This window comes from Hoplias malabaricus, chromosome 5 (genome assembly GCF_029633855.1).
Source record: "Hoplias malabaricus isolate fHopMal1 chromosome 5, fHopMal1.hap1, whole genome shotgun sequence".
NCBI classification, from domain to species: Eukaryota; Metazoa; Chordata; class Actinopteri; order Characiformes; family Erythrinidae; genus Hoplias; species Hoplias malabaricus.
In genome coordinates, this window is record NC_089804.1 from 50,774,928 (window position 1) to 50,799,039 (window position 24,112).

A 24,112-nucleotide genomic window follows, 5' to 3' on the forward strand; every position below is an offset into this window, starting at 1 on the left:
AGAGAAGAATAAAGGGTATGTTATTAAGCCCCTTGGGGAGCACGACCACTAACCTTACGACCCCAGATGTCTTGATCTTGCTAATATTCTGATGGCTGAATTATGTTCAATCCTCACTGAAATGTTCTAATATCTAGTGTCACTCCTCTCTAGAGTAGAAACAAATGAACGGTTAATAGCTGAAATATTGGACAAGCATGTGTCCACAAACCTTTGGACATATAGGGTGTTTTTCAATATAAATGAACATATCTGATGTTGCACAAAAATACATTTACATTGGGTCTTATACGTAAGGAAACAGAGAAGTAAGAAAACCCATTTTAAGCATTTTAATCTTTGGAGGAAGGGTAAACCATGACCTAACAGATTTCAACCCTCCCCATCTCCTGCCATCTTTTATATGCATGTTTTCTTACTTTTGAGACATACTGAATGTCTTATGTAAGCTTAAATGTAGCAGTACAGAGGAATCTGCAGAGTCTGCATGGTATGGTTTCTTAATGACAGTCTGCTGTGGAAATCGGTTAGTATGAATTACACTCCACTAAATCTGGCTCAGAGAATCTGTTGTCCACAACACCAGTAGATGGCAGAAAATAATGGAATAACCACATATGAAGGTAAATGACATGTAATATTTGCCAGGATTCCATTTTATATTGGGGGAAACTATGCTGGTGTATAGGCCTGTAACTTCAGCTGTGAAGGCAGGAGAACCTTTATGTGCTGACTGAAACTGTTCAGAAATATTTCTAAAACTGTATGCCTTTCCAAACCTTAACTTGGAACACCAAACAGTAGAGCAGGACGTGTTTTTAAACTGGATTAACTTTTTTAAACTGGATTTTTATTAATTTGTTGATACATGTGAGGGCTGCACAGGTAGTGTCTCAGTCACACAGCTCCAGGGACCTGGAGGTTGTGGGTTCGATTCCCGCTCCGGGTGACTGTCTGTGAGAAGTGTGGTGTGTTCTCTCTGTGTCCATGTGGGGTTCCTCTGTGTGCTCCGGTTTCCTCCCACAGTCCAAAAACACACGTTGGTAGGTGGATTGGTGACTCAAAAATGTCCGTAGGTGTAAGTGTGAGTGAATGTGTGAGTGTGTGTCGCCCTGTGAAGGACTGGCGCCCCCTCCAGGGTGTGTTCCCGCCTTGCGCCCAATGATTCCAGGTAGGCTCTGGACCCACCGCGACCCTGAACTGGATAAGGGTTACAGATAATGAATGAATGAATGAATGATACATGTGAATTGGTAAAATCAAGGACATACACGTCACTGCATGCACCTAATCAATTTGGAGGATTGTTAGATTATAAATTAGCACTGTGAGATAGTAACTCTAAGTCATAATAATGCGACAAGTCTTAATGTTGAGGTACAAACGCTACGTTGTAATTATGAGAGAGTATATACACATTATGAGATAGTAGTTCCACTCTAGCACCTCCTGCAGTGGAGCAGTGGCTGTGATGGTGGTAGAGTTGCCGGGAGGGGGAGAAGTTTGTCCGCGACGGGTTACCATCCATCTGTCCGCAGCTTTGTTTCATTGACAAAACAGGGAAGAGGTCCACCGTTAGTCTGAACTGAAACGAACCGAAGGCGGACTTTTAATGGAGTGTCCCCGGCACTGCTCCAAAATCTTATGACTAAGCACGACAAACCCGCGTTGGTGTGGATGTACAGACTTGGAACGGAAATATTCAACAAGTCCCACTAAGGTTAATTCGACTCTTCTCAGTCAGCTGGAAGCTCAGGTAACGCACAACCGAAACCTCTTTACGAGCTGGTCAAAGGAAAAGGTATTTATTTCGACTCAGGCGTGTTTATAGTGTTCTATTGATTCTTGTAAACAAGGAAATAAAGAGTTTTAAAGTTGATAAGTGAAGGGCTGTGTTCCCGCGGGAATGCGGAATGGAAGTTCCAGTGCTTTCACCTCACGCTTGTGTTTGTTTTGATGGGTTTTACTTCCCTCCTTCATTCCTTTCTTATTTCTGTTCATTCTTTCCGCAGTGTGTCCAATAATGTATAAATAAACGTCTCTTTTGACTGTGCTGTAGGGAAACGTTTCATTTTCTTATATTTGTTCTTTGTAATATCATTAATCTGAGATATTTAGGTTTGTGTAGGTTCCAGAAGCTTCTACATGTTGTAAACACGTCACTTCCCATTTTATATACAATATTTTATATAACATTTGAAACACGTCTTTTAGTTCCCATGCTCTGCTCAGACTTTATAAAATATTTATAGTTTTTATAATGTGTATAATACATGTTTACAGTTTTTATAATACATTTTAAAATGTATTAATTTATGGTGCCAGTCATTTATTTATATATATTATATATGTATATGTGTGTGTGTGTATTGGTTTTATTTTATTAAATATTTAAATATATGTAAGTGTAATTTTTATAATCTAATAAAAATAATTATAATAATGTGTGTGTTTATTTATCTTCCTTCTTTCCTCACGTCTAGCCGTGACTGAGGCCTGTGGACGGACAGTCTTTGTTGGGGGTTGTTGGATGGGGCCGTGAGGAGTCATGGCGGAGCTGGGTGTGGATCAGTCGAACCTACCATTTGTTCAGGAAGGTAAAGGCAGAGGCAAAATAAGGATGAAATGATTGTATTCTTGCTGTCTTTCCTTTTTCTTAATTTTCAAGAAGCTCATTTTATGTTACTACTCCTTTGCAAGCCAGTCCCCTCCATTTGATCTGGAGTAATCTCTGGTTTTAGTCTTGCCCGTTCCTAACATTCCCATTCAATGTTTGTTGATGAAATGTGGATACATGTTGGATTTGTGTGGTACACTGTGGCCTGCCCGAGTTGAGCTTCCCTATGAACCCATTCTCTTTGTCACAAAGCAGATACACACGCATGTTCACGTTAGTCAACATATTGGTTTTATGGCTCCTTTCAGACAGAGATAATGGGCACACAATACTGGACTAAACACATTACTCACACTTGTGCTTTGGCTTCAGTTGTTAGATTGTTTTCTGATGTCTTGCTCTTTAGTCAAATCTGCAGCCACCCAGCATGAGGCATGAATGTTACTGATAAGAGTGTTGAATCTGATGGACATTCCAGATGTATTCTCTGATTTGCCAAGTCAACAGTTAGTAATGCAGTTTAAGTGAACAAATCTCACATCATTCTTGGTGGAAGCATTATGCTAACGTTTTTGTTTTGTTTTTCCCCACATTAAGTTTAAGTTTAAATGATAGTTTCTAGAATTCACATTGATTTGATTGTTTTTGGTCAGCGTTTACTAGTCAAGAATGTTTTTTTGTGATAAATAATGGTGCTGCTTGACATATGTCTTGCACTGTGGGGGGGGAAAGTAGCTGATTTCCCTTTCCGCTCTTATTTCCACCGACAATGCACTCATTGTGTGTGGGCTTGCATTTTTTCAGCTAAACAACCAGTGATGGGGAGGAACAAAGACCCCATCAGTCTACAGTGCATCACTGTCTGTGAAAATTAATAGATGACCAAACTGATACACGACATTCACACGTCCATGAATTCTCAGCTTTTTCTTGCCCGGTGATAAGTCGCCTTGTTTATTTTCCTTCCAAACGTTTATCCAAAGACATCTCTTGTGATTTATTTGGACATTCACTGCTTATTTACACACCATTTTACTGAATGTGAGGCCTTTCCGTTTTCTCATCCTGGGCCCTATGTCCTCCCCTTTTTTCACAGTTAGTGATTTCAGCTCTTGCCTTATCGGCTCCTGTACAGTTGGTGTTTTTCTGGCGGTGTGTGTGGGGGTAATTCCAGTCTCTTGAGGAAAAGCAGGCCTCTTCCTTCTGACCTCTGACCTCTAACCCTGTCATTGACCCTTCTCATATGTTCACTGGCCAGACAGATATTTATATCGGTCTTTTGGGACTTGGCTGGACCATTTTTTTTTTTACATTGAGTTACAGGAACCAGGATGTGGCAGGGGAAGAAGAGAATTGGCCTCAGAGAGTATCTGTCTATTTCTGTTTCCAGCCGCTCGTTAGTCCAGCCTGTCGTTACTGTTTAAAGTGTCTTACAGATGAGCTGAAATGTGCTGTCGACAACAGATGTTTCTCGTGTTTGTTAGACTGTGGGAGAACAGCACCCCCTTTTTCAAGTTTAATGGAACCATTACAGTGTTTATTTTTAAGCGAAGTCATTTTGTAATGACCGTTTTGGTTATGTCCTACAGTCATGGATTCAGCTGTGTAGGCAACTCTGAAAAGCCTGTAAGGGTTGTGTTTCTTTTTTAAGATCTCAACCTGTTCTGCAACTACAGAGCATTTTTCAGGTGCTGCTGAATGTTTGAGTTTGGTTTAGTCTGTTTTACAAACAACCTCGTTTACCCTGCAAAGGTTTAAAGGGATATTCAAGCATTTAGTCTTTTGAACCTTATTTTATATACGTTTTTGTATTAACCAAGATTCCTGATGTCATAGCATTTAAAGGACCGTGGGGCAGAAATTATTATGAGTTAGCTTTGAGTAAACAGGTTTAGTTTACAGAACTGAGCAGAAAGTCACATTGCTTCACATTCTTTGCACATTATGAATGTTTTTTGTCTTAATTCAGTGAAACTAGCAAAAGTCCTTTCCTCCTGCTGACTCCTCTCTGTGAAATGCGAGTGCGTTTTTAGGCTAGGTTCATGTGGAAACTAGTTATGCCACTAGCCAGCCACACCCTCTACTTCTGCTCATCCCCTGCATTTATACCTGCAGCTACTCTTCTATACCCAGTCTAGTCCGGCAGGGTGTCTGCCCGGATTGCAGCTAATCTCCTGTCCTGCACGGCACAGGGCAGAAAGGCATGGAGGCTTCTGCTTTCTAGCAGGTGGCTGATCCCATTAGTAGAGCAATGTTCCATATGCAGGACACAGAGTAATAAAGAGGATTCTTTAAATTCAGGTCATGCTCAGTCTACTCCAATGTACACATGTAACTTAGTCTGAAGTAAGAGAATCTATATAAGACATAGCAATAATCGCTAAAGGGCCACTAACTGTACTATGCAAAGCTAGTTCTGAAACGGATGCCAAAAGCGAAACTCATTAGATTATACCTGAAAATGTCATTGAATAGCTTGTAGTTTAACATAGCGCAAAGCATATTTTACAGTACAGTAAAACAATGGAAACAATAGTGTAGCCGTGAGTATTAAATTTCTCCAATTTTTCATTGGATAAAAATTTTATGCTAATGTTTATCTATCGAATATGCACATACCTTGTGAAAAGAAGGACCCCAGGTTCCCATCACCATCATTGGGGAAGAAGTCAGTTATTTATTCATTTATTTATTTATTTATCCCCCCCTCTCTCCAATGCATCACTTTTCAATTAAATATTTCAGTAATATCTCAGTGTCAGAATTATGCTGAATTTAAAAAAAGAGGGCATTTCCTTAACCAAAGGAAAGTTTGCTGAGCTAACAAAAAATTCTAAAGAGCAGATTTTGTGGCCACACCCTCCTTCAAATGAAAAAGGAGCTGCAGCAACTTGCCGTCAGGAAGGGATGAATTATGCGCAAGAATTTGCAATGAATATTTTTTTTTAAATAATGAAATAAATAAAGACAGTGTAAAAGATACCAAACAGCTGTACTGTGTTAATCTCATGCATTACAGCAGTGCTGGCATATCTGGAAACATCTACTCCTTTACTATATGTGCTGACAGATGGATGTAGAGCTATATATATGTGTGTGTGTGTGTGTAAAACCTAATATGGGGTATTACTTTGTGAAGCAGGTGGACTAATGCCTAGAGAGAGTTTTTCTTCTCTGTCTGGTGTAAAGTGATGTCACTGCATTAAATCTACGGAGACCGACAGAAGGATCATGCTGTGACAGTCATGATTGTGTGTGGAGGGATCACAGATTTAGTCCACTAGATTAGCCGTCTGCACCCCTAATCCCTGAGGCTACAGATCGCCTTTCTACCAACTGCATAGGTCAGAGGCCATTACGGAGATGTGACCAGTTCATGACCAATATGAGAGGCAGCATTGAGAATGGATCCACACGGAATATAAGATGTATAAAAGTGAGAAGTGGACTGATGCGTAAATGCATTCATCACTTGCCACATACAGTCTTGTCTTGTTCTGAGGCGGGGTTCCCCCAGCTGTGCCTGTAATCAGTTGAAAGTATCTGTGCACTGACAGCCAAGAAGAAAAATAGCTAAGCAGCACATTAGAACACATTAGGCATGGGTTTTTGTACCTGCACACAATGATAGGACAGTTCATTTGAAATCACTGTTATTTATGTTTTGGGTGTTCAGATTAAATTGTATGTTTGTAACAGATCTAATCATTGCCCAATTTCTAATTTGCTTAAGCGTGGCATCTTAGATCTTTATACGTCTTTATATTCCAGTGTGCAGTTTGATTTTGCCCTGCTAAAGCAATCACTGAGACTCTGGCTGTGTTTTCAATTACAGGGTGTGTGTGTTTGCCTCAAACAGCCTCCCCTGCTAAATCAAGTCTGAGGTTATACTTGTCCAGATTTAGGATGACAATAACTGGTGAAGTTGGTTTGTGGTCAGTCTGAGGAACAGCAAGTCATCAGTTTACATCTGAGCAGGAACAGTTCTTCATGACAGTGTGTACCGTGATATCTCAATTATGTCAGGCATCATAGTTTACATAGTAACATTTCAGATTCTAGACTCTGAATCTACTTATTATTCACATATGTTTAAAGGCCTGACAATGAAAATAGTCTTAACAATAACAAATCATTTACTTTTTTTTCTTTGTTTTTTGTTTTTGTTTGTTTCAAAGTTGTCACAAGATATGTTACTTTTCTACAACTTGATTAGTGGAAAAGTCTGTTTCTCTGGTTGGGGCATGTAATATTGAAGACTATCAACATTTAACATCAACATGGCATGTAAATACACTATATCACCAAAAGTATTTACTCACCCACCCAAATCATTTAATTCAGGTGTTCCAATCACTTCCATGGGCACAGGTGTATAAAACCAAGCTCAAAACTACCTCTACAGCTGCTCAGCAAATTCCAGATAACCAAGTGGAAGCAATTGGGAACGACAGCAACTCAGCCACGAAATGGTAGTTCACATAAAATGACAGAACAGGCTTAGCGGATCCAGAGACCCATAGTGAGCAGAGGTGACCAACTTTCGGCAGAGTCCATCGTTACATACCTCCAAACTACATGTGACCTTCAGATTAGCTCAAGAACAGTGCATGGAGAGCTTTGTGGAATGGGTTTCCATGGCCAAGCAGCTGCATCCAAATCTTACATGACCAAGTGCAGTGAAAGAGTTTTTAGACAATTTCATGCTCCTAATTTTGTGAGAACAGTTTGGGGATGTCCTTTTTCCAACATGACTGCACACCAGTGCACAAAGCAAAGTCCATAAAGACATGGATGAGCGAGTTTGGTGGCAGTCCTGACCTCAATCCAATAGAATACCTTTGGGATGAATTAGAGCAGAGACATCATGGGATGGGATGCCACTATATGCGTGAGAAGACAGACACAGGCGAATGCTTTTGGCAATATAGTGTACCTCGGGGTTGTCAGGATCATGTTCTTACTCTAATGCCTCTTTCACACATGAAACATTTCTAGAGAAACTCTGGAGTATCTGGTCAGGAGATGTTCTGGAACTGTTGTTCACCCATGCAGTGCACAACGGGAGATTTTCTGCCTCAGACACACTCGCTCTCAGCAGGCAATGAAACACGTGCTTTAGGCACATTGCGGGTGGTCGTATTCACACATACAACCCTTCTGGGTATACTCCAGAACAATTCTGGACAACTGTGTGTGTGTGAAAGGAGCCTAAGGTAGTGCAAGCTTGAGTGTAAATATTCATTCTTGTTGTGCAGTACATGACTGATGTGTTGTCATCAGGCTCAGTCCCAAGGTGATTACAAAACTGTCAGACTGTTTGTATTGTGAATGCGAACACAAGGTATTCAGAAAGTTTACTGTAGTAAGGCCTGCAATTTTTAAACTTTCAGGAGTTTGTCATCATTGACATGCCGTGCCGTTGCCATTTTATGCAGTTTGGCCCCTAGCTCAGTGAGTTCTATGAGCAAATGAATTAATAAATATCTTGACACACATGGCCATATCAAACAGGATTATTTCAGACTATAAGTGCAATAATACTAGGGTGACCAGACGTCCTCTTTTTTTAGACTTAAAAAAATGTCCGGGCGGAATTTCACAAACGTCCGGGATTTGGTTTTTCTAGAGCTTACATAGAACTTCGAGAAGCGTTTCATTCACAAACTAGTCCCGCCCTCCCCTACTCTGATTGGTTCGCTTGAGTGAGAAGGGGGCGTGGTGAAGTAGCCTAAAATCTTCTGATTGGACAGTCTGACTGTAGAGCTACCATCATTGGTCGATAACCTTCTCTGTAAACATTCAATTGGTCAGTCTGCACGTCAGGGGCCTCCCCCCGCCGGAGACGTGTCCTCTTTTTCACTATCTCAGATCTGGTCACCCTTAATTAATACCTGACATCAGAAATAACTGATACATGATCCAATGCTGATGTTTGACACATTTTCTTTTTTTTTTTTTTTTCAAAAATAGACTTGTCTACTTATTAGAAGATGGAAAGAATTTCAAACTGTGGTGGAAAGAAATCAGAATCCATAGCGTAGCCCAAATACATGTGTAAATGTGAACAATACAAGTGTAAAAACAACTATCATAGTAGAAAAAAGCCAAAATTTGGTGGAAGAGAAAACCATGCCATTGTAGAAAGTAAAAACCTGTGCCCAGGTGGAAAAAGAATATAGAATGTGATTTACTCAGTTATCCCCAAACTACCACAAATAGCAAATTCCAAGTTACATATGACCAAATAAGTTTTTAGCTGCTGGAAATAAGTTGCTGTTGTTGGTGGTGATTAATTTATCTGTATCTTTATTGTTTTAATCTGTTGTTTTTATTTTATTCTGTGTTAAGCATTCAAAAAACAATCCAAACGTACCAGATGTTAGAAAACGTTTCATTGCTTCAGAACAAAAACATCCTTATCAGATTACAGTTTTCTCACCAAAGCATATGGTGAAGGAAAGTAATGTAAAGACATAGTGGCATCTGGTAAGATGAACTACCTCCTCGGCTATCAATCTCCTCTGCTGTTCTCCTTCTAACTTCTCACACACACTTGGTGGTTATCTCTTTCTTTTTTTGGTCTTTATGTTCTTTGATACCCTGTGTTTTGGTGCTGTTGTACTGAGTTATGTGTTTGTGTTCCCACAGTGTGCCAGACTTTTGCAGTGCTGGAGGATGGAGCATTAGCACATAACTTACAGGAGCAGGAAAGTAAGCCCTGTGACTCACTTTCTACTGACACTTCAAACTTTAAACACTCTGTGCTTGATCATCTCTACAGTATAGACCTGGCATTTTATTTTATTTTTTTTCAGTTCCATTTATGGAAATGAAGCTGCAAAAGCAGTGAGCTTTCAATTAATTGTTTTTGTGATGTCATTTACATTCATTGGCCAGAATACAAGCAAGGTTCTGTATTGGTTCTCAATCAGTAGTCAGAGTAGTCAGAGGGGATATTGAGGGGCGTGTACACACCCACAAGCTTAAAACCACTGAGAGTTAAAGTGAATAACATTGACTCATGGCACCTGTCAAGCTCTGGGATATATTTGGCAGGAAGCTGATGTGTAGGATACAGAAATAATGGACAGGCTTGGACCTGGGAAGCTCTGATGACTAAATGGCAGGACTTGTGGTGTGTTACCCGTGTGCTGTGCTAGGTGCCTAGCAAAACTGATGATCTGGCAAAAATTTGAGGGGTGTCTAAAGCTTTGAGCAACTGTAGTTCTAATAGGAAGGTGCCAGAAGACTCAGCACATCACACTGCACAGATTTCTCAGGAATGTTTTGAGGAGCATTTTGAATTGGCTTCCAAGATCCCCAGACCTCAGTCTGATCAGTCATGTGCCAATTCCACCTAACGTCTAGTGGTGTTTATGCCTAAGAGGTTCAGAGCTGTTTTTGATAGCACAAGGGTGAACTACAAAATATTAGGCAGGTGTTTAAAGGTTCTGGCCGATCTGAATATAGGCACTGACACGAAAACAGCCTGTTCATTCAAAGTGAATAACAACCTTTTTTTGGTACATAAAACCACAAACGTTAAAAGGGCATTAATATGGAAGTTAAATAGGTCACGAGGAAAAAATAGGTTATGTGCTGTTTAAAAACAAACTGTAGAGAAAATAATAATAATAATAATGCTCATAACGTATAAAACATGTTTCAGCTATTAATGCAGTTCTGTGTAATGTTGGGTCCTGTTCCTTGACACATTCTAAACCACATTCTTGGAATTGACATTAGACCGAGCGTGAATTGGTCTTTAAGCTGTGATGCAAGACATATTATATTCACCAAAATTCTTCACAGCCTGTGAAAATCCTTGAGTTCATTTTTAGCTGTGTGACTTACAGCATGACATTTTTTTATTATCCGGTGATGTGACAACTTCAGCTTTCCAAGAGGAGTTAAAATTACTAGACGCTTGTTTGTGTGACCTAATACCATGCTGTCATAGCTCAGACATGCTGAACTTTGGAGCTTCAAAGCAGAAACAACTTTATCTACACAGTGTCTGTGCAGGTTTTGATAAGTGAGCTGAGCTCATGTCACTTGTTGAGTCTCATGAGCCTAGTGAAGATAGACCCAGTAATCCTGGATAACTGGTCTTTAATTGACCTTTCCAGTTGGCTTTCAGTGCTATCTGTATACAGTTATTTAGTTATTATTAATCAATCCACACCGGACATGGATTTTATGCAACGACTCTTTTCATTTTTAATCTGGTCTCTCTTTTCTGAGTTCTTAAGAATGTAAACACCAGTAAGATACAGGAACTGTAAGATGTAATAAACATCCTTAGAGCTGAACTGAGTAACGGTGGGCTATAACATTGATACCGATGTGTGATTTCACAGTTGAACAGTACTACAGCTCGAATGTACAGAGAAATCAACTGGTACAAAATGACATCCGTGTTGCCAAAAGGCTGCAAGATGAGGAGCAGCGAAGAGCCCAAGATCCTCTTCACCAAACTACGCAGCAACTGTGAGAATATACAGAGAATACACACACAAGTTTCTCTCACTCATACTAGTGTTTTCTCACACCTTATCACACCTGTAAACTGGGTACGGATCATCTTTACCTTTGTAACATTAACTCATTTGAAATACTTTGTAAATGATGTTGGCGACCAGTCAAAGATCCAACAGAACAAAGTCAACATTCTCAACACGAGCGTTAAGAATAACGTACTGACTGCTGACAAAAACACACTACCTTATACAAACAAAGACATTCTGTATAATGTAATAAAAAAGGATCTGATTTGGTAATTCTCTTGGAAGTTTTGTTCCATGGACAAAAGCATAAAGAAACGATTTCCAGTGTTTTCACGGAACACATTTTTATAAACAACCTATTTTCTGAATATAAACCCATTTGAAATTTGACCCCTAACACATTTGACACTCCAAATATCTAGGACAGTGTCATGTTTACCACTGTATTACAAAACCTTTCTTTTAAATTACACTGTTTAAAGAATTTTAAGCTCAGTTCCCGAATAATTCAAGTTTTACAAGTGGAAAGTTTGCCCATTCTGGTTTGATACAGACTTCAGCTGCCCAACAGTCTGTGGTCGCCGTTGCCTGATTTTCCTTTTCATGATACTCGATAGGAGACTGATCTGGACTGCCCACCATTCTGTTAAGCACACAGTCTGTGCCTAAGCCATGTTACATTACATACAGAATGAGGCCTGGGCAATGTTTTGCTGGATATAGGTAATTTTATTTAAAAAAAGTCATATAATTAACGATATCCTTTCCATTTTTAATTTAAAAATGTAATTCCGTTTACTCAACATGAATGTTATTCTTTTACGATTTAAATAAACATTGGTATTAACTTGTTTCTGTGTTCTCCCTGTGTCCGCGTGGGTTTCCTCCGGGTGCTCCGATTTCCTCCCACAGTCCAAAAACACACGTTGGTAGGTGGATTGGCGACTCAAAAGTGTCCGTAGGTGTGAGTGAATGTGTGTGTGTGTGTGAGTGAATGTGTGTTGCCCTGTGAAGGACTGGCGCCCCCTCCAGGGTGTATTCCGGCCTTGCGCCCAATGATTCCAGGTAGGCTCTGGACCCACCGCGACCCTGAATTGGATAAGCGCTTACAGATAATGAATGAATGAATGAATTAACTTGTTTCTGATGCTCAGGGAGGAGCAGGACTCTGAATATGCTCGTAGGATGCAGGAAGAGATCCAGCGACGTGCAGAAGAGGCTTTGAGAAGAGAAAAAGAGGATGAGGTAAATATTTTATTTAGTGATGCCCTATGTAAAGCCTTACGTTATATTTAATTTGGGGTAATTTGACCTGGAGAAATTATGGAATGTAGTTTATGGATACGTACCGTATGGGTTCATACATGAAACCACCAGGCAGCTGATTAATTAATTCATTAATTGATTAATAATTTCTAGTTTTTTAGGATGAACTTGTTCCACTCTTTCAGCATGTAACATGAGTGAAAGGTCTTATACACATCCATAGGTGTCTCTACACCTAAGGATATGAAGTCTTTCTGGCATTTTTTCAGTCAAACATTAACATTCATCCACTCAGAATGATGAAAGCGCTTTGTTGTGTTTTGCCATAAAGTCACATGGGTGTGTCTTGGATGTGTCTGGACTGGCGTGCAAGCAGCAGATGTATTCTTCTGTCCTTCACATCAAACCAAGAATGCTCTGAACCTCACTGTAGTCCCAAAAATGTGTTTCCTAAGGCATATCATTCAACTAAAGCAGATGCAATATTGTTTGTCAACATTTGTATCTAAGGCTCTCAACCTTTCCCTCTCTCTGTCCTTTGTTCAATTCTCAAAGTATGTTTAGCTCCAAGAAAATAAATCATTTCTTCATAATCTGACCTTTAAATATAAACATCTAAGTGGCTGCATGTGAAATATTCTGTTCTAAAGGCACCTATGGGGTCAAAATAGTGATTATAGGGACAGGACATATGTAGATGCCCCTCAGAGTTGTGTGATTGTTATATGCTGCTAACCCTTGAGTTTCAGCCTTTTTATCTGTTAATGTAGAAATGTATAGGAAGGAATTACAATATAAAAGGTGTGTTTCAGACCTCTATAGACCAAGGTGGTCACTGGTTGCGACATGGAGGTTTAGGTCCAGGTCTGGAAGCTATCCATAGGTAGGTGATTTGTCTTGGAAGGCAGATCTGCACGGAGTAGGCGTTTAAACGAACTGTAAGTCATTTTGCTCGAATATCTGTGCCATCTGCTTTGTATTTATTTATTTGTGGGTATTGTGTTGTTTATATTTGCTGAGGATGGGTTGCCAGTCATAGGCCTCTTAATTCCCCTGTATAAATGATAGATATTTACACCCCTGCTGTTAACTGTTAATTAAAGCTCTGTTGCCTCCTGGCTGCGTCATCTAAGTACCATCTCAACATGCCCCTGTGCCTGCTGCCCTTTCACACAGAGGAACATTGCCGTTTCAGCAAATGATGCTCAGCCAACACGGCTAGTTCTTTGAAACCTTAAACCTCTCTCATTAGACACGCTTTATGATGGAGGTTGACTTGGCCTGTGGTGCTTCTAAGCAGTGAGTCAGACCTCTTGGGTCTGTGCCTGTCCCCGGTGTGCTGAGTATTAACAGGACTTTAAGGATGGCTTTATTGCTTTGTTCTGCTCTACTTTTAGATTTCAGTAATAACAGGCAGTTGGAGACAGAGGTTTAGACACATTGGAGCTTGTCCTAGAAGGAAAGTGGGACCTCTGGTGTACATACTGTGTCTCTGCACGTTCTTTCTCTGTGCCAGATGATGAAGGGGTTTGCCAACTCACCACTCTTTCTCCTCCAGTTTTCCATTGTGTTGGCCAAGACAGACTGTGCTGTTGTAAAAAAACAAAACAGACCTGGCTTCTGACAGTGAGAGAGGCCTAGTTCAAAAAAGTACATTAATCTCGCCTATCCTGCCCACATTCACTCCGTAGGCTTTTACTCACAAAGACCACATGTGGTTATGCAACTCGTAACTTTCCTGGCACGTGGAAGGTTGTGCACTGTCAGGTAAAACTGATCATTTACAGTAATTGGCAAAATCCCAATTTAAATATCCAATTAAAATTGCCATTAAATAATGTAATAAATTAACTTTTAGTGTCACAAGAGGAGCAGAGTTCATGATTAACAAAAGAAAAAAAAAAACAACAACTAAGTGCAACCCAAAATTTATTTATTTATTTATTTATTTATTTTTACATTTAATGAATGGCTTCGGGGTGGCACGGTGGCGCAGCAGGTAGTGTCGCAGTCACACAGCTCCTGGAGGTTGTGGGTTCGATTCCCGCTCCGGGAGGCTGTCTGTGAGGAGTTGGTGTGTTCTCCCTGTGTCTGCGTGGGTTTCCTCCAGGTGCTCTGGTTTCCTCCCACAGTCCAAAAACACACGTTGGTAGGTGGATTGGCGACTCAAAAGTATCCGTAGGTGTGAGTGTGTGAGTGAATGTGTGAGTGTGTGTTGCCCTGTGAAGGACTGGCGCCCCCTCCAGGGTGTATTCCCGCCTTGCGCTCAATGATTCCAGGTAGGCTCTGGACCCACCGCGACCCTGAACTGGATAAGCGCTTACAGATAATGAATGAATGAATGGCTTCGGGCAACTCCACATCCTTTCACATCCATAGTAAGTCTCCTCACAGTGGAAGGATGCAGAGTTTAACCCTCCCTTTTGAAATGTGATTATTTTTGTATCTGTATTAATATCTTCTCGTTAATGGCTGTTTTTGAATGAAGTGAAAAAAAATTATGATTCAGGATGCTATGTAATACTATTAATAACTAATAATATTTCATATAGATTACATTTGTTTGACATTGAACAACTGCCTTTCAGTAATTTATTATTGTATTTTTTTATTTAGAAAGTTCACTTCAGGGGACTATCACAGGGGTTGATAAAGAGATTAAAATGTTTCTTAATAAATGTGTTTTTACACAGCATCAATTATACCACTTATAGCCTTAAGCTGTCTTAAGAATCCTCTCAGTGGCGTAACCCATGCTTCCTCACTGACAGTAGTATTATGAATGTTGATGAGGTGAATCATCTTTGTTGATCTTGGTATTATCTGCAGGAGAGCAGCAGGCGGTATTTCCTTGAATACCACACTGACATCTGGTGGACATGGGATGCATAGATTTTTCCTTGGTTGGACATATCTTTTCATTTGCAGCTTAGTGCTGTTTATTAGACCACGTGTTAAATTTATCATAAAAATAAACTATTCAGAAATTGCTTTTAGAATTCCTTAGAATAATAGGAAATGCCTTTAGAAAACTGTAAATGTCATGCACTGATAAGCTGCATTCATTCCTGTAGATGGTGACTTCCATTATTTCCTCCTTAACAAAAAAGGGAAGCAGTCACCTACAAGGGTTGATACTTCCCCAGACACACACCTACAGAACCCACAGTTGGAGAAGCAAAATCAGCAGAGTTGGAAATATTAGAGGACTTTCCTCTCTGCTTAAAAAATTAAGTGATAATTAAACCAACTGAACATTAAAAACACAAAACTAAACTTTACAGAGGCACCTTTATAAGAATTGAGATAATGCTGATATTTATTTATATTCAAATATTCTCATACTCATTTGTAAAGTTGTGTTTGCGTTCTCAGCTGTAAGTCAGGCTTGTTCAATGTGGGCTGAGCCTTGTGTCCGCGCTTGTTCCTGAAACTCATGGACAGGGTGCTAAGGCTTACGCTGGGACAGAAGGGTTTTCATCGAGGGTCTCAGGAGGTGGAGTCTCTGCTAGGCCTCCAGCATTCACTTGAACGGTTTGCAGACGAGTGTAGAGCAGTCAGTGTGAGTCTGAGGCTATGTTTATCTCCAGGAAACATGCTGCCTTCAGGTAGGAAGTGAAAAACCTACCCCAAGTGAAGGAGTTCAAATATACCGTGGTCTTGTTCCTGACTAAAGAAAATGTATTGTGAGGTTAACCCTAGGTGAACTGGTGAACAGTCATAGTGAGGTGGGAGGTGAGCCTTACAGCAAAGCTCACAATTTACCAGTCAATCTACAAACCCACTCCCTTCTGTGCTCATGAGCTCTGGGTAATGACCCAAAAAACGAGAGGTATACCCGGCACATCCAACTGGGAGGAGGGCCCGGGGTAGACCTAGGACACTCTGGAGGGACTATAACCCAGCCCCCCACCCCCACCCCACCCCAGGAGGAGCTGGTGAAAGTTGCGGTGGACAGTGGAGGATGAGGAGGAGAAACTTGTTCTAAATCTGTATCTGTGTCATAGAGAGATGTAGCATGTATTTATTCAAGGCTTAGGAATTCACAAAAATATTTGATCATTTTTTTCCCTTCCAATTTACATTAATGTAACCATTAATGAAACCATTAAATGTGCTGTAGATTTAGTGGATGACCATGTTGGGGACGAGGGGTGGGGGGGTTCTGTTGTGTGTGTGTGTGTGTGTGCATTAACATGTACTGATCTTTGTTTTCTTTAGGGGATGGTGTCACCTAAGTACAAAAGTTCAGTAGTTGCCTGTTACAAATAGATTTCCCAGAATACTACAAAATGAAGTAATGTTGCAACATGTTTTTACAGCAGTCTTTGGGTCTGTTATTCAATTTTTGGCCTGATTTTTACTGTAAATGTAAAAGTTTGATGGAAACTTGATGGGGAAAGTCCTAGTCATTTAGTTTAGTGTCTCACCTCCTTCATACGTTGCCCACTGTGGTGGTATAAGGTCTGTTTAATAATGCACTTGCTTACTAGAAGCCTTAGCAAGGTGGGCTTGAAATGCTAGACTAGCAAAGGCCTTAGCCTTTACACATATAAGCATGGAAATTCCACTGCTGACGTCTGCTGCGTCTGATATTGTTTCATGTGGGGGGGTGAGAGATGAGGTGTGTGCGTGTGGGTGACGAGCGTATATATTTACAGTAGCCTAACCACAAAAAAAACTGCTGTGCCGTTCAACTTATGCTTCATAGGCTTTTCTTAAAAGTGCATTCAGCAGGTTATTTAACATCAATACACTTGTGTTTGTGGTGGAAAATGGGCAGACTTAGGTCCTGCTGGCTAAGCATTAGAGTTATGTCTTTAAACAGGTCTTTAAAAAGGCTTATTGTGAACAAAATCACGTTTTCATTTCATTCATATATTTATTTTTTTATCCAGATCCTACCACACAACAAACTGTGAAACATAATAACCCCTTTAAAGACTACATACAGTAGTTTGTTAATAAGTTTAACATTTTATTTATTTTCTTCAATATATTTAGTAGTTATTTCTATTACGGAAGCTTAAGTGTTGCGCGTATATCATTTGCATTTCATTAACAACTGTGTTAAACATAGTGTGCACTCACAAGGCATTATTTTATTTATTTATTTCTTGTTTTAACATAGGAAATAGCTAAGCGAATCCAGGAAGAGGAAGAGCTGCTCGTCAGACAACAGTCGAGCTGCCAGAGGACAGACAGTGGAGGTATAACCACTGTTCTTTAATTCACGTATATCGTTCTAAGTGATAGTAATTTGCTGACCCGTCTCTGAAAAGTGTTCTTCTCTTCTTGTAACCATGCGTCTTAGTCAGAAAGCATTGTGGGACATGGATGCGTATGACTTTGTTGCCTGAAAGGCTATAAAAACTTTGATGTGGTTTCCAGTGTTCCATCTTATCTCACAATCAGATCAGACGACTGTGTGCGTGTGTGTTCGGTGTCCTGTTCACTTATTGACCAGAAACTCATACAGTGCTTGGATCAAAGCTTTCCTGCGTTTAAGGCCTCCTCCTCTGCTCTCTGCTGCTGTTCACTTCAGAAGCTCTGCTCCAAATCTGTTAAGTTACCTACATTTATTGGGGAAAATCAGGAGTTATCCGTATCTGTCATAAAGTAGTACAGTTGTTTAATAATTTCCCCCTCAAGTAATAAACGACTAATCAAGTGATGGCTTTTGCTTCATGTGTTTTCTTCACTCAAATGACTCCCTGTCATATGACTCTTCTGTAATGGGTTCACTGATGGTTCAGAAAAGAGTTCAGTCAAGTTCAGGGCTCCCCCAAAGAAAGGCTTTTATGCCGTAGAGGACTTTTGGTTTGGTCTGTAACCCTGACCACACCCACTCACCGAGGGTCGTCAAGGGTCATTTTTATTTTCATATTAAAAAAAATGTTTAGATTAATGTGTGTTAAAATATGTATTTAAAGTTTATCACATTTACCCAAGACACAAGCTGTTGGAGTCATTAGATGCATGTCTCATAGCGCTGCCGTCGTCACCACATTTTGGTATTATTTTAAAACTGGGAAAAAGTAAAAACTCCAAAATCTCTAAACTGAAATTCTCAAATTCTACAACCCGCAAAATATGTGTGCGCTGTATATTTGGCAGCATTAAATTTGTTTAGATGAAACTTTCGTCCAGGCTTTTTATGCTGGAAAAAACTGCAAACTTTCTGTTGCTATTTTGATGCATTCGTCTGACATTTGCATGGCTTTTGTGTCTTTTTCTTCTGCTTTATGTGGTAACCCTGCCCATGTTCACGGAACTGTCCTGTATAGTGGAAGTTTGGCTTTTTCTTGTGAACTTGCATCAAGTACAAAATTCTGCTGGTCACTTAATGCATATTTTATGCATGTCTCTGTTTTGGGTTTTTCTTTTTTCTTTTCAAATGTCATGTTTGTTCATGGCGTATTTGAAAGTGCTGTTTTCCAAATGTACATTTTTGTTGTATTGTTTTATGTTTTGCCCAGCACCAGTAACAGCATTTGCTTAACCACTAACGTCCTACTCCCCCACCCTCCTGCTTTATGTTTGCATGTTTTTGCTCGGCATAAGGCAACACCAGCTCCTCAGCAAGTACTCTTCGGCCTGCTCGCCCCCTCCTCAGTGATGAGGAAGTGCATTATGACTGGACTTCACACGGCACGGCCTACGCCCCCTCTCCTTCCACCTCAGACTACGAGGACCACTGTGAACGCAGGCAGCATGGTTTTGAGGACTTCAGTGACCATGCTGAACAGAGACATCAGCGCATCCGTGAGCCACCCTGCAGAACCCATTTGAGACAGGACCGAAAGAGCTCTGTAGCGAAAGGTAGCCATTTGGGACAGGACAGCAGGAGCTCTGTAAGCCAGAATAATCAATGGTTACAGAACACCAGAGGCTCTGAGAGCCAGAGCATTAATCAGGGGCAGGATCACAGAAGCTCTGCAAGACAAAGTAGCCATTTGGGACAGGACCGCAGGAGCTCTGTAAGCCAGAGTAGCAGGAATGGTCACTATCAGGGCGGATGGGGCGATGTTGTTAGGCTCATAAAGAATGACCTAAATGAGCAGGGCTACCTGAGCTGCAGTTCTGATGATGAACTCTTCGAGCCGGTCTATAGACTTGAGAGGATCCTTAGTAAGCGACAGCAGACCCCAGATCTGTATGGTGAACAGGGCAGGAGGCTAAGTCGCCATAGTAGTGTGAGTGAATCATCCAGCAGAACATGGCAAGGAGAATGTATAGGCAGGACACAAAGCTTTAGAGGTACACATTACAGTGATAGCAGAAGTGTGAGATCAGAGAACAGGGGAGTGAGACGTTACAACAGCAGCTGTAGTGACTCCAGACCAGGGTCTGGCCAGAGACACGTTCACTTCCAGGAAGACGCTTTGCATCATAACAGTTATAGTGACAGTCAGAGAGCATTTGAAGGAAGCCATGGTCAAGCCAGAGTCTCGCACTCTGTGTGTTACAATGTGAATCCATATCCAGTAAGGGGTGAATATCCAATGCACCCCATCCCTGGAAATGGGATCCAGTACCAAGCTCAACCTCAGGGTTTTCAACAGAGTGCTCAAGTGAGGAACATCTACCACGGAGATGTTCAGGTAGCCAGGAGAACATCGTCGAGCAGACGGAATAGCCAAGAGCTCCAACAGGCTAATGGTGTCAGGCACTTTGAAAGCCCACACATGCAGGAGTCCAGGGTAATATGGGAGGAGGAAGAGCGGGAAAGACAGAGACACAGGGTTCCAGGAGAGTTCAGGCGAAGAGCTCATTCACTCAGAGAAGCGCAGATGAGGGAGGGTAGAGAAATCCGACATTATAACAGTAACCGTAGTGAAAGACGGGTTTGGGAAGACAATGAGGTTGAAACCTCGGGTACTGAAGAGGAGGAAAGGGAGAGGGAGAGGAGGAGGGCACGAAGACTCCCACAGCGCAGCCTCAGTCTTTCCTACAGGGGGCGCTCTCCCAGAGCAGGTAACAAAGTTCTGCCCTTCCCGGCAATGTCCGGTTGAGCCAGTGATCTCCAATGATCTGTCTTCTGTTTATTCCTCTCAGTCGTTTCCAATCAATAAACTGCTTGTGTGGTCCTCTGCGTTTTTCAGATTCTTTCAAATGAACTTTTGTTCTTTTCATTAATGCCTTAAATTTAGGTGGACTTTCTCTGCTGTGGGACATCTTTTGCTTCTCTTAATTCTTTATGGTTCTTTTTCTTTCCTTTTGAGACTCTGAAATTCTTCACTATTCCATAAATGTGATTTATGAGTTTGTTTTTTTGTTCACATTTTATTGATTATGTTTTGGCTACTTTCCTTGGATTTATTCTTGTGTTATTTCCTGTTCAGTCTGGGGTTGAAATCAAAGAGGGCCTTAGTTCTGTTTTATTGGTATAGCACTTGCTGTGTTATTTCTATCAAATGAAAAATATACAGCAATAGAATTTGTTGAAAAATGTTGTTTTATCTAATAAATATGTGACAACAGATATTAAAAATATATATTTCAGCTTCATAGAACATGCCCCCATACACTTGAGCTTGCCTTTTTCTCTCAAGAGTCTCCCAAGTTCACCCAGTTCTCTTTTTAAACCACAAAAACACTAGAGAAATCTGTTTATAAGGTTTTTTTTTTAAATATAGACACAATAAGTACCTATTTTGCCTTGCTACATTTGCATTGCCAGTCTGTTTATTGAGTGCATGCCAAATCAAAATCTTCCTCATTCTCTTTTGCTGCCAGTGTCAACCTGTGGAACATGAATGCAATGAACATCTGAGTTTTGATATTAGTGAGTAAAGAAAATAATTTGCATCGTGTTGGCAAGACCTCATGCAAAATCCTGACTGGCTGCAGGTTCTGGTGGACTGTGGAAGTTCCCCCTATTCAGCTTGCCCTGATCTATTATTCCTGCACAGTACCTCACATTAACTCAACTGACTCCTCCACAGGACCGGTACAGCGGGAAAATGGAGCTTTTCTGGATTTGGGGGAGCTGGAGCAGGTGCTGCTGGATGAAGAGTTGGCTCACAAGCTACAAGAGGAGGAGAAAATACTTAGAAATGTAAGAAAAACGATCAGAATACAGTGTTTTGCCCTTCAAAACAGACCCATACAGATAACATAGTCTTCTCTGTCTTTTACAGAGACCTTACCCAGAAGGAGACTTTAAAGTAGCACAAGTTGCTCAAGATGAGGTTCGCAATCTTCAAACATTTTACCTTAGAAAAGTATCAGACGAATAGTGTTGAAATGCTTGGTCATTACTCACCACCATGACATGTATTTACAGGAGATTGCTCGCTACATGCAGAAGCAAGAGATAATGGCTAAGCGGCAGTCTCAGGAGATGGAGGGTTCTGGAATGGGCCGGGAACACGGAGAGATGAATAGTGTGTATGATGATCGAGCTGTATATGACACTCAGGTACTGATGTCGTCCCATGTGGTTAAACAACTACCACTGCCACTTTCTGGTCAATAAACGTGGACATCTCACATACTGTATACGTCATTGAATATTAAATAATCTTTATGGGTTTATTAGTGCTGTACAAACTCCTATTTCAGGTGCAGAGAGTGCCGAGGGAGAGACTTGACTCAGAGGGGCTTCTCTCTCCAACAGAGCAGTGCTCCCCAGAAAATCAGCCCCCTAGCCCCATCGCCACAGCCGTGTAAGTCACTTGTCCCATCAGCTTTAAACAAGTTTACCTAATAACATCACTCAGTAATCTACTCCTGTCGTATTAGAGAGCAGCACCAGTTCAGGAATATTGCAGAGGAACTAGATCCAACCTTTCACAGGAAAGACAGTGTGGCAGGACCGTGTGTTTCAGGTCAGAACTTTGTGGTTTTCACTTTCGTCTGCAAGAGTTCCTTTTGTGTTTTGTGTTGTAATAGAGTCATTGTGTTCACAGAGCTGTGCCGTATTCCACCCACCCCACAGGACCGTTCATGTGACCAAACACACGAACCTCCGTTTGTGGCACCTACGAAGCGGCAAAATGACAAGCCGATTCAGGTTAAGTCCAAAGAGAAAAAGGAGAACTGTAAACCAAAGGAAAACTGTAAGCAGCAGTGATACTGACAAGGTCAGTGTCCACTTGCAGGAATGTGTAATCGTATTAATCCTGAACATGCAACATCACGCACAACATCACGCACTTAACCTGTTTAAAGTGTAGATAAGAGGAGCGTGTTTCTGAATCGTAGGGGTTTTCCTGTTTTTAGTTCCATTTTCGCTGGTAAACATGCTGTTGCCCCTCAAGAAGATGTGGTAAACATCATGCCAAGCATGTGCTAAAGGGGGTACTCCACAGGGAGATAAACTCGTTAAAAATTAACCTTCCTTATGTACATTTTTCCCCATGTACTTTTTTGTTAGTCATTTTTGTTTCACTTTGGGAATTAAGTTCTGAAGCAAAAATAAATCTGTTTTTGGTGAAAGCTGCCATGGCTCACTGGTGTTCCCAGGAATATATTTCAGATTACTGAGAAATGCTTATTAGAATTTGTATTGCACAAGTTGTTATTTAACTGAAATGTCAGACATTGCAGCAATCTCCCCACACCATGTGGTTTTTTTATTTTATTTTTTTTTATCATGTTTATCAACTTTAAGCAATTTCCCACTTAACTGTCATAGTGCTTTTAAGTGACATGTACAGGACACATTGTAAAATTTGTTTGTAAAAAGAAGCATGTACATTGTGGTTTGTTTATTGTACCACACTTTGTTTACTTTGATTTATTTATCATATAAAACTATACAAAACTCTGACATCTGTGGTGAACAGTGGTTTATATAAATGGTCTGTGGAGTATTGGGACTTTGAGGTTTTGGGTGGTCTTCTGCACTAAGCATGTGTAATAGGTTTAAAGTTATATGCAAAAGTTTGAAAGTGTTTATTTTGTGTTGGTTTAACACAAATTTTCAGAAACATGCTGCTACAGGAGGTAGTGTCGCAGTCACACAGCTCCAGGGACCTGGAGGGTGTGGGTTCGATTCTCGCTCCGGGTGACTGTCTGTGAGGAGTGTGGTGTGTTCTCTCTGTGTCTGCGTGGGTTTCCTCCGGGTGACTGTCTGTGAGGAGTGTGGTGTGTTCTCTCTGTGTCTGCGTGGGTTTCCTCCGGGTGACTGTCTGTGAGGAGTGTGGTGTGTTCTCTCTGTGTCTGCGTGGGTTTCCTCCGGGTGACTGTCTGTGAGGAGTGTGGTGTGTTCTCCCCGTGTCCGCATGGGTTTCCTCCGGGTGACGGTCTGTGAGGAGTGTGGTGTGTTCTCTCTGTGTCTGCGTGGGTTTCCTCCGGGTGACTGTCTTTGAGGAGTGTGGTGTGTTCTCTCTGTGTCTGCGTGGGTTTCCTCCGGGTGACTGTCTGTGAGGAGTGTGGTGTGTTCTCCCCGTGTCCGCATGGGTTTCCTCTGGGTGACGGTCTGTGAGGAGTGTGGTGTGTTCTCTCTGTGTCTGCGTGGGTTTCCTCCGGGTGACTGTCTGTGAGGAGTGTGGTGTGTTCTCTCTGTGTCTGCGTGGGTTTCCTCCGGGTGACTGTCTATGAGGAGTGTGGTGTGTTCTCTCTGTGTCTGCGTGGGTTTCCTCCGGGTGACTGTCTGTGAGGAGTGTGGTGTGTTCTCCCCGTGTCTGCGTGGGTTTCCTCCGGGTGACTGTCTGTGAGGAGTGTGGTGTGTTCTCCCCGTGTCCGCGTGGGTTTCCTCCGGGTGACTGTC

At 41.2% G+C, this 24,112-nt stretch overlaps 1 protein-coding gene across 1 annotated transcript; it reads left to right on the forward strand.

Moving 5' to 3' along the window:
• The first annotated feature begins 1,462 nt into the window (after nucleotides 1-1,462).
• On the forward strand, nucleotides 1,463-23,164 carry ccdc187 (coiled-coil domain containing 187). Its single transcript, XM_066672591.1, has 13 exons — nucleotides 1,463-1,756; nucleotides 2,484-2,597; nucleotides 9,269-9,331; nucleotides 10,981-11,110; nucleotides 12,282-12,372; nucleotides 17,525-17,603; nucleotides 18,958-20,370; nucleotides 21,342-21,454; nucleotides 21,537-21,587; nucleotides 21,683-21,817; nucleotides 21,961-22,064; nucleotides 22,141-22,226; nucleotides 22,308-23,164. The coding sequence occupies exons 2-13, from the start codon at nucleotides 2,549-2,551 to the stop codon at nucleotides 22,469-22,471; spliced, it is 2,478 nt and encodes an 825-aa protein (XP_066528688.1). The 5' UTR covers nucleotides 1,463-1,756; nucleotides 2,484-2,548; the 3' UTR covers nucleotides 22,472-23,164.
• Nucleotides 23,165-24,112: the final 948 nt, after the last annotated feature.

Excerpts from the sequence above, each read along its gene's own strand:
- ccdc187 (XM_066672591.1), top strand. The coding sequence starts at position 2,549 with ATGGCGGAGCTGGGTGTGGATCAGTCGAACCTACCATTTGTTCAGGAA. Across the intron at positions 21,455-21,536 it reads AGGAGAAAATACTTAGAAAT|AGACCTTACCCAGAAGGAGA; the intron begins GTAAGAAAAACG and ends TGTCTTTTACAG. Across the intron at positions 21,818-21,960 it reads GAGCTGTATATGACACTCAG|GTGCAGAGAGTGCCGAGGGA; the intron begins GTACTGATGTCG and ends CTCCTATTTCAG.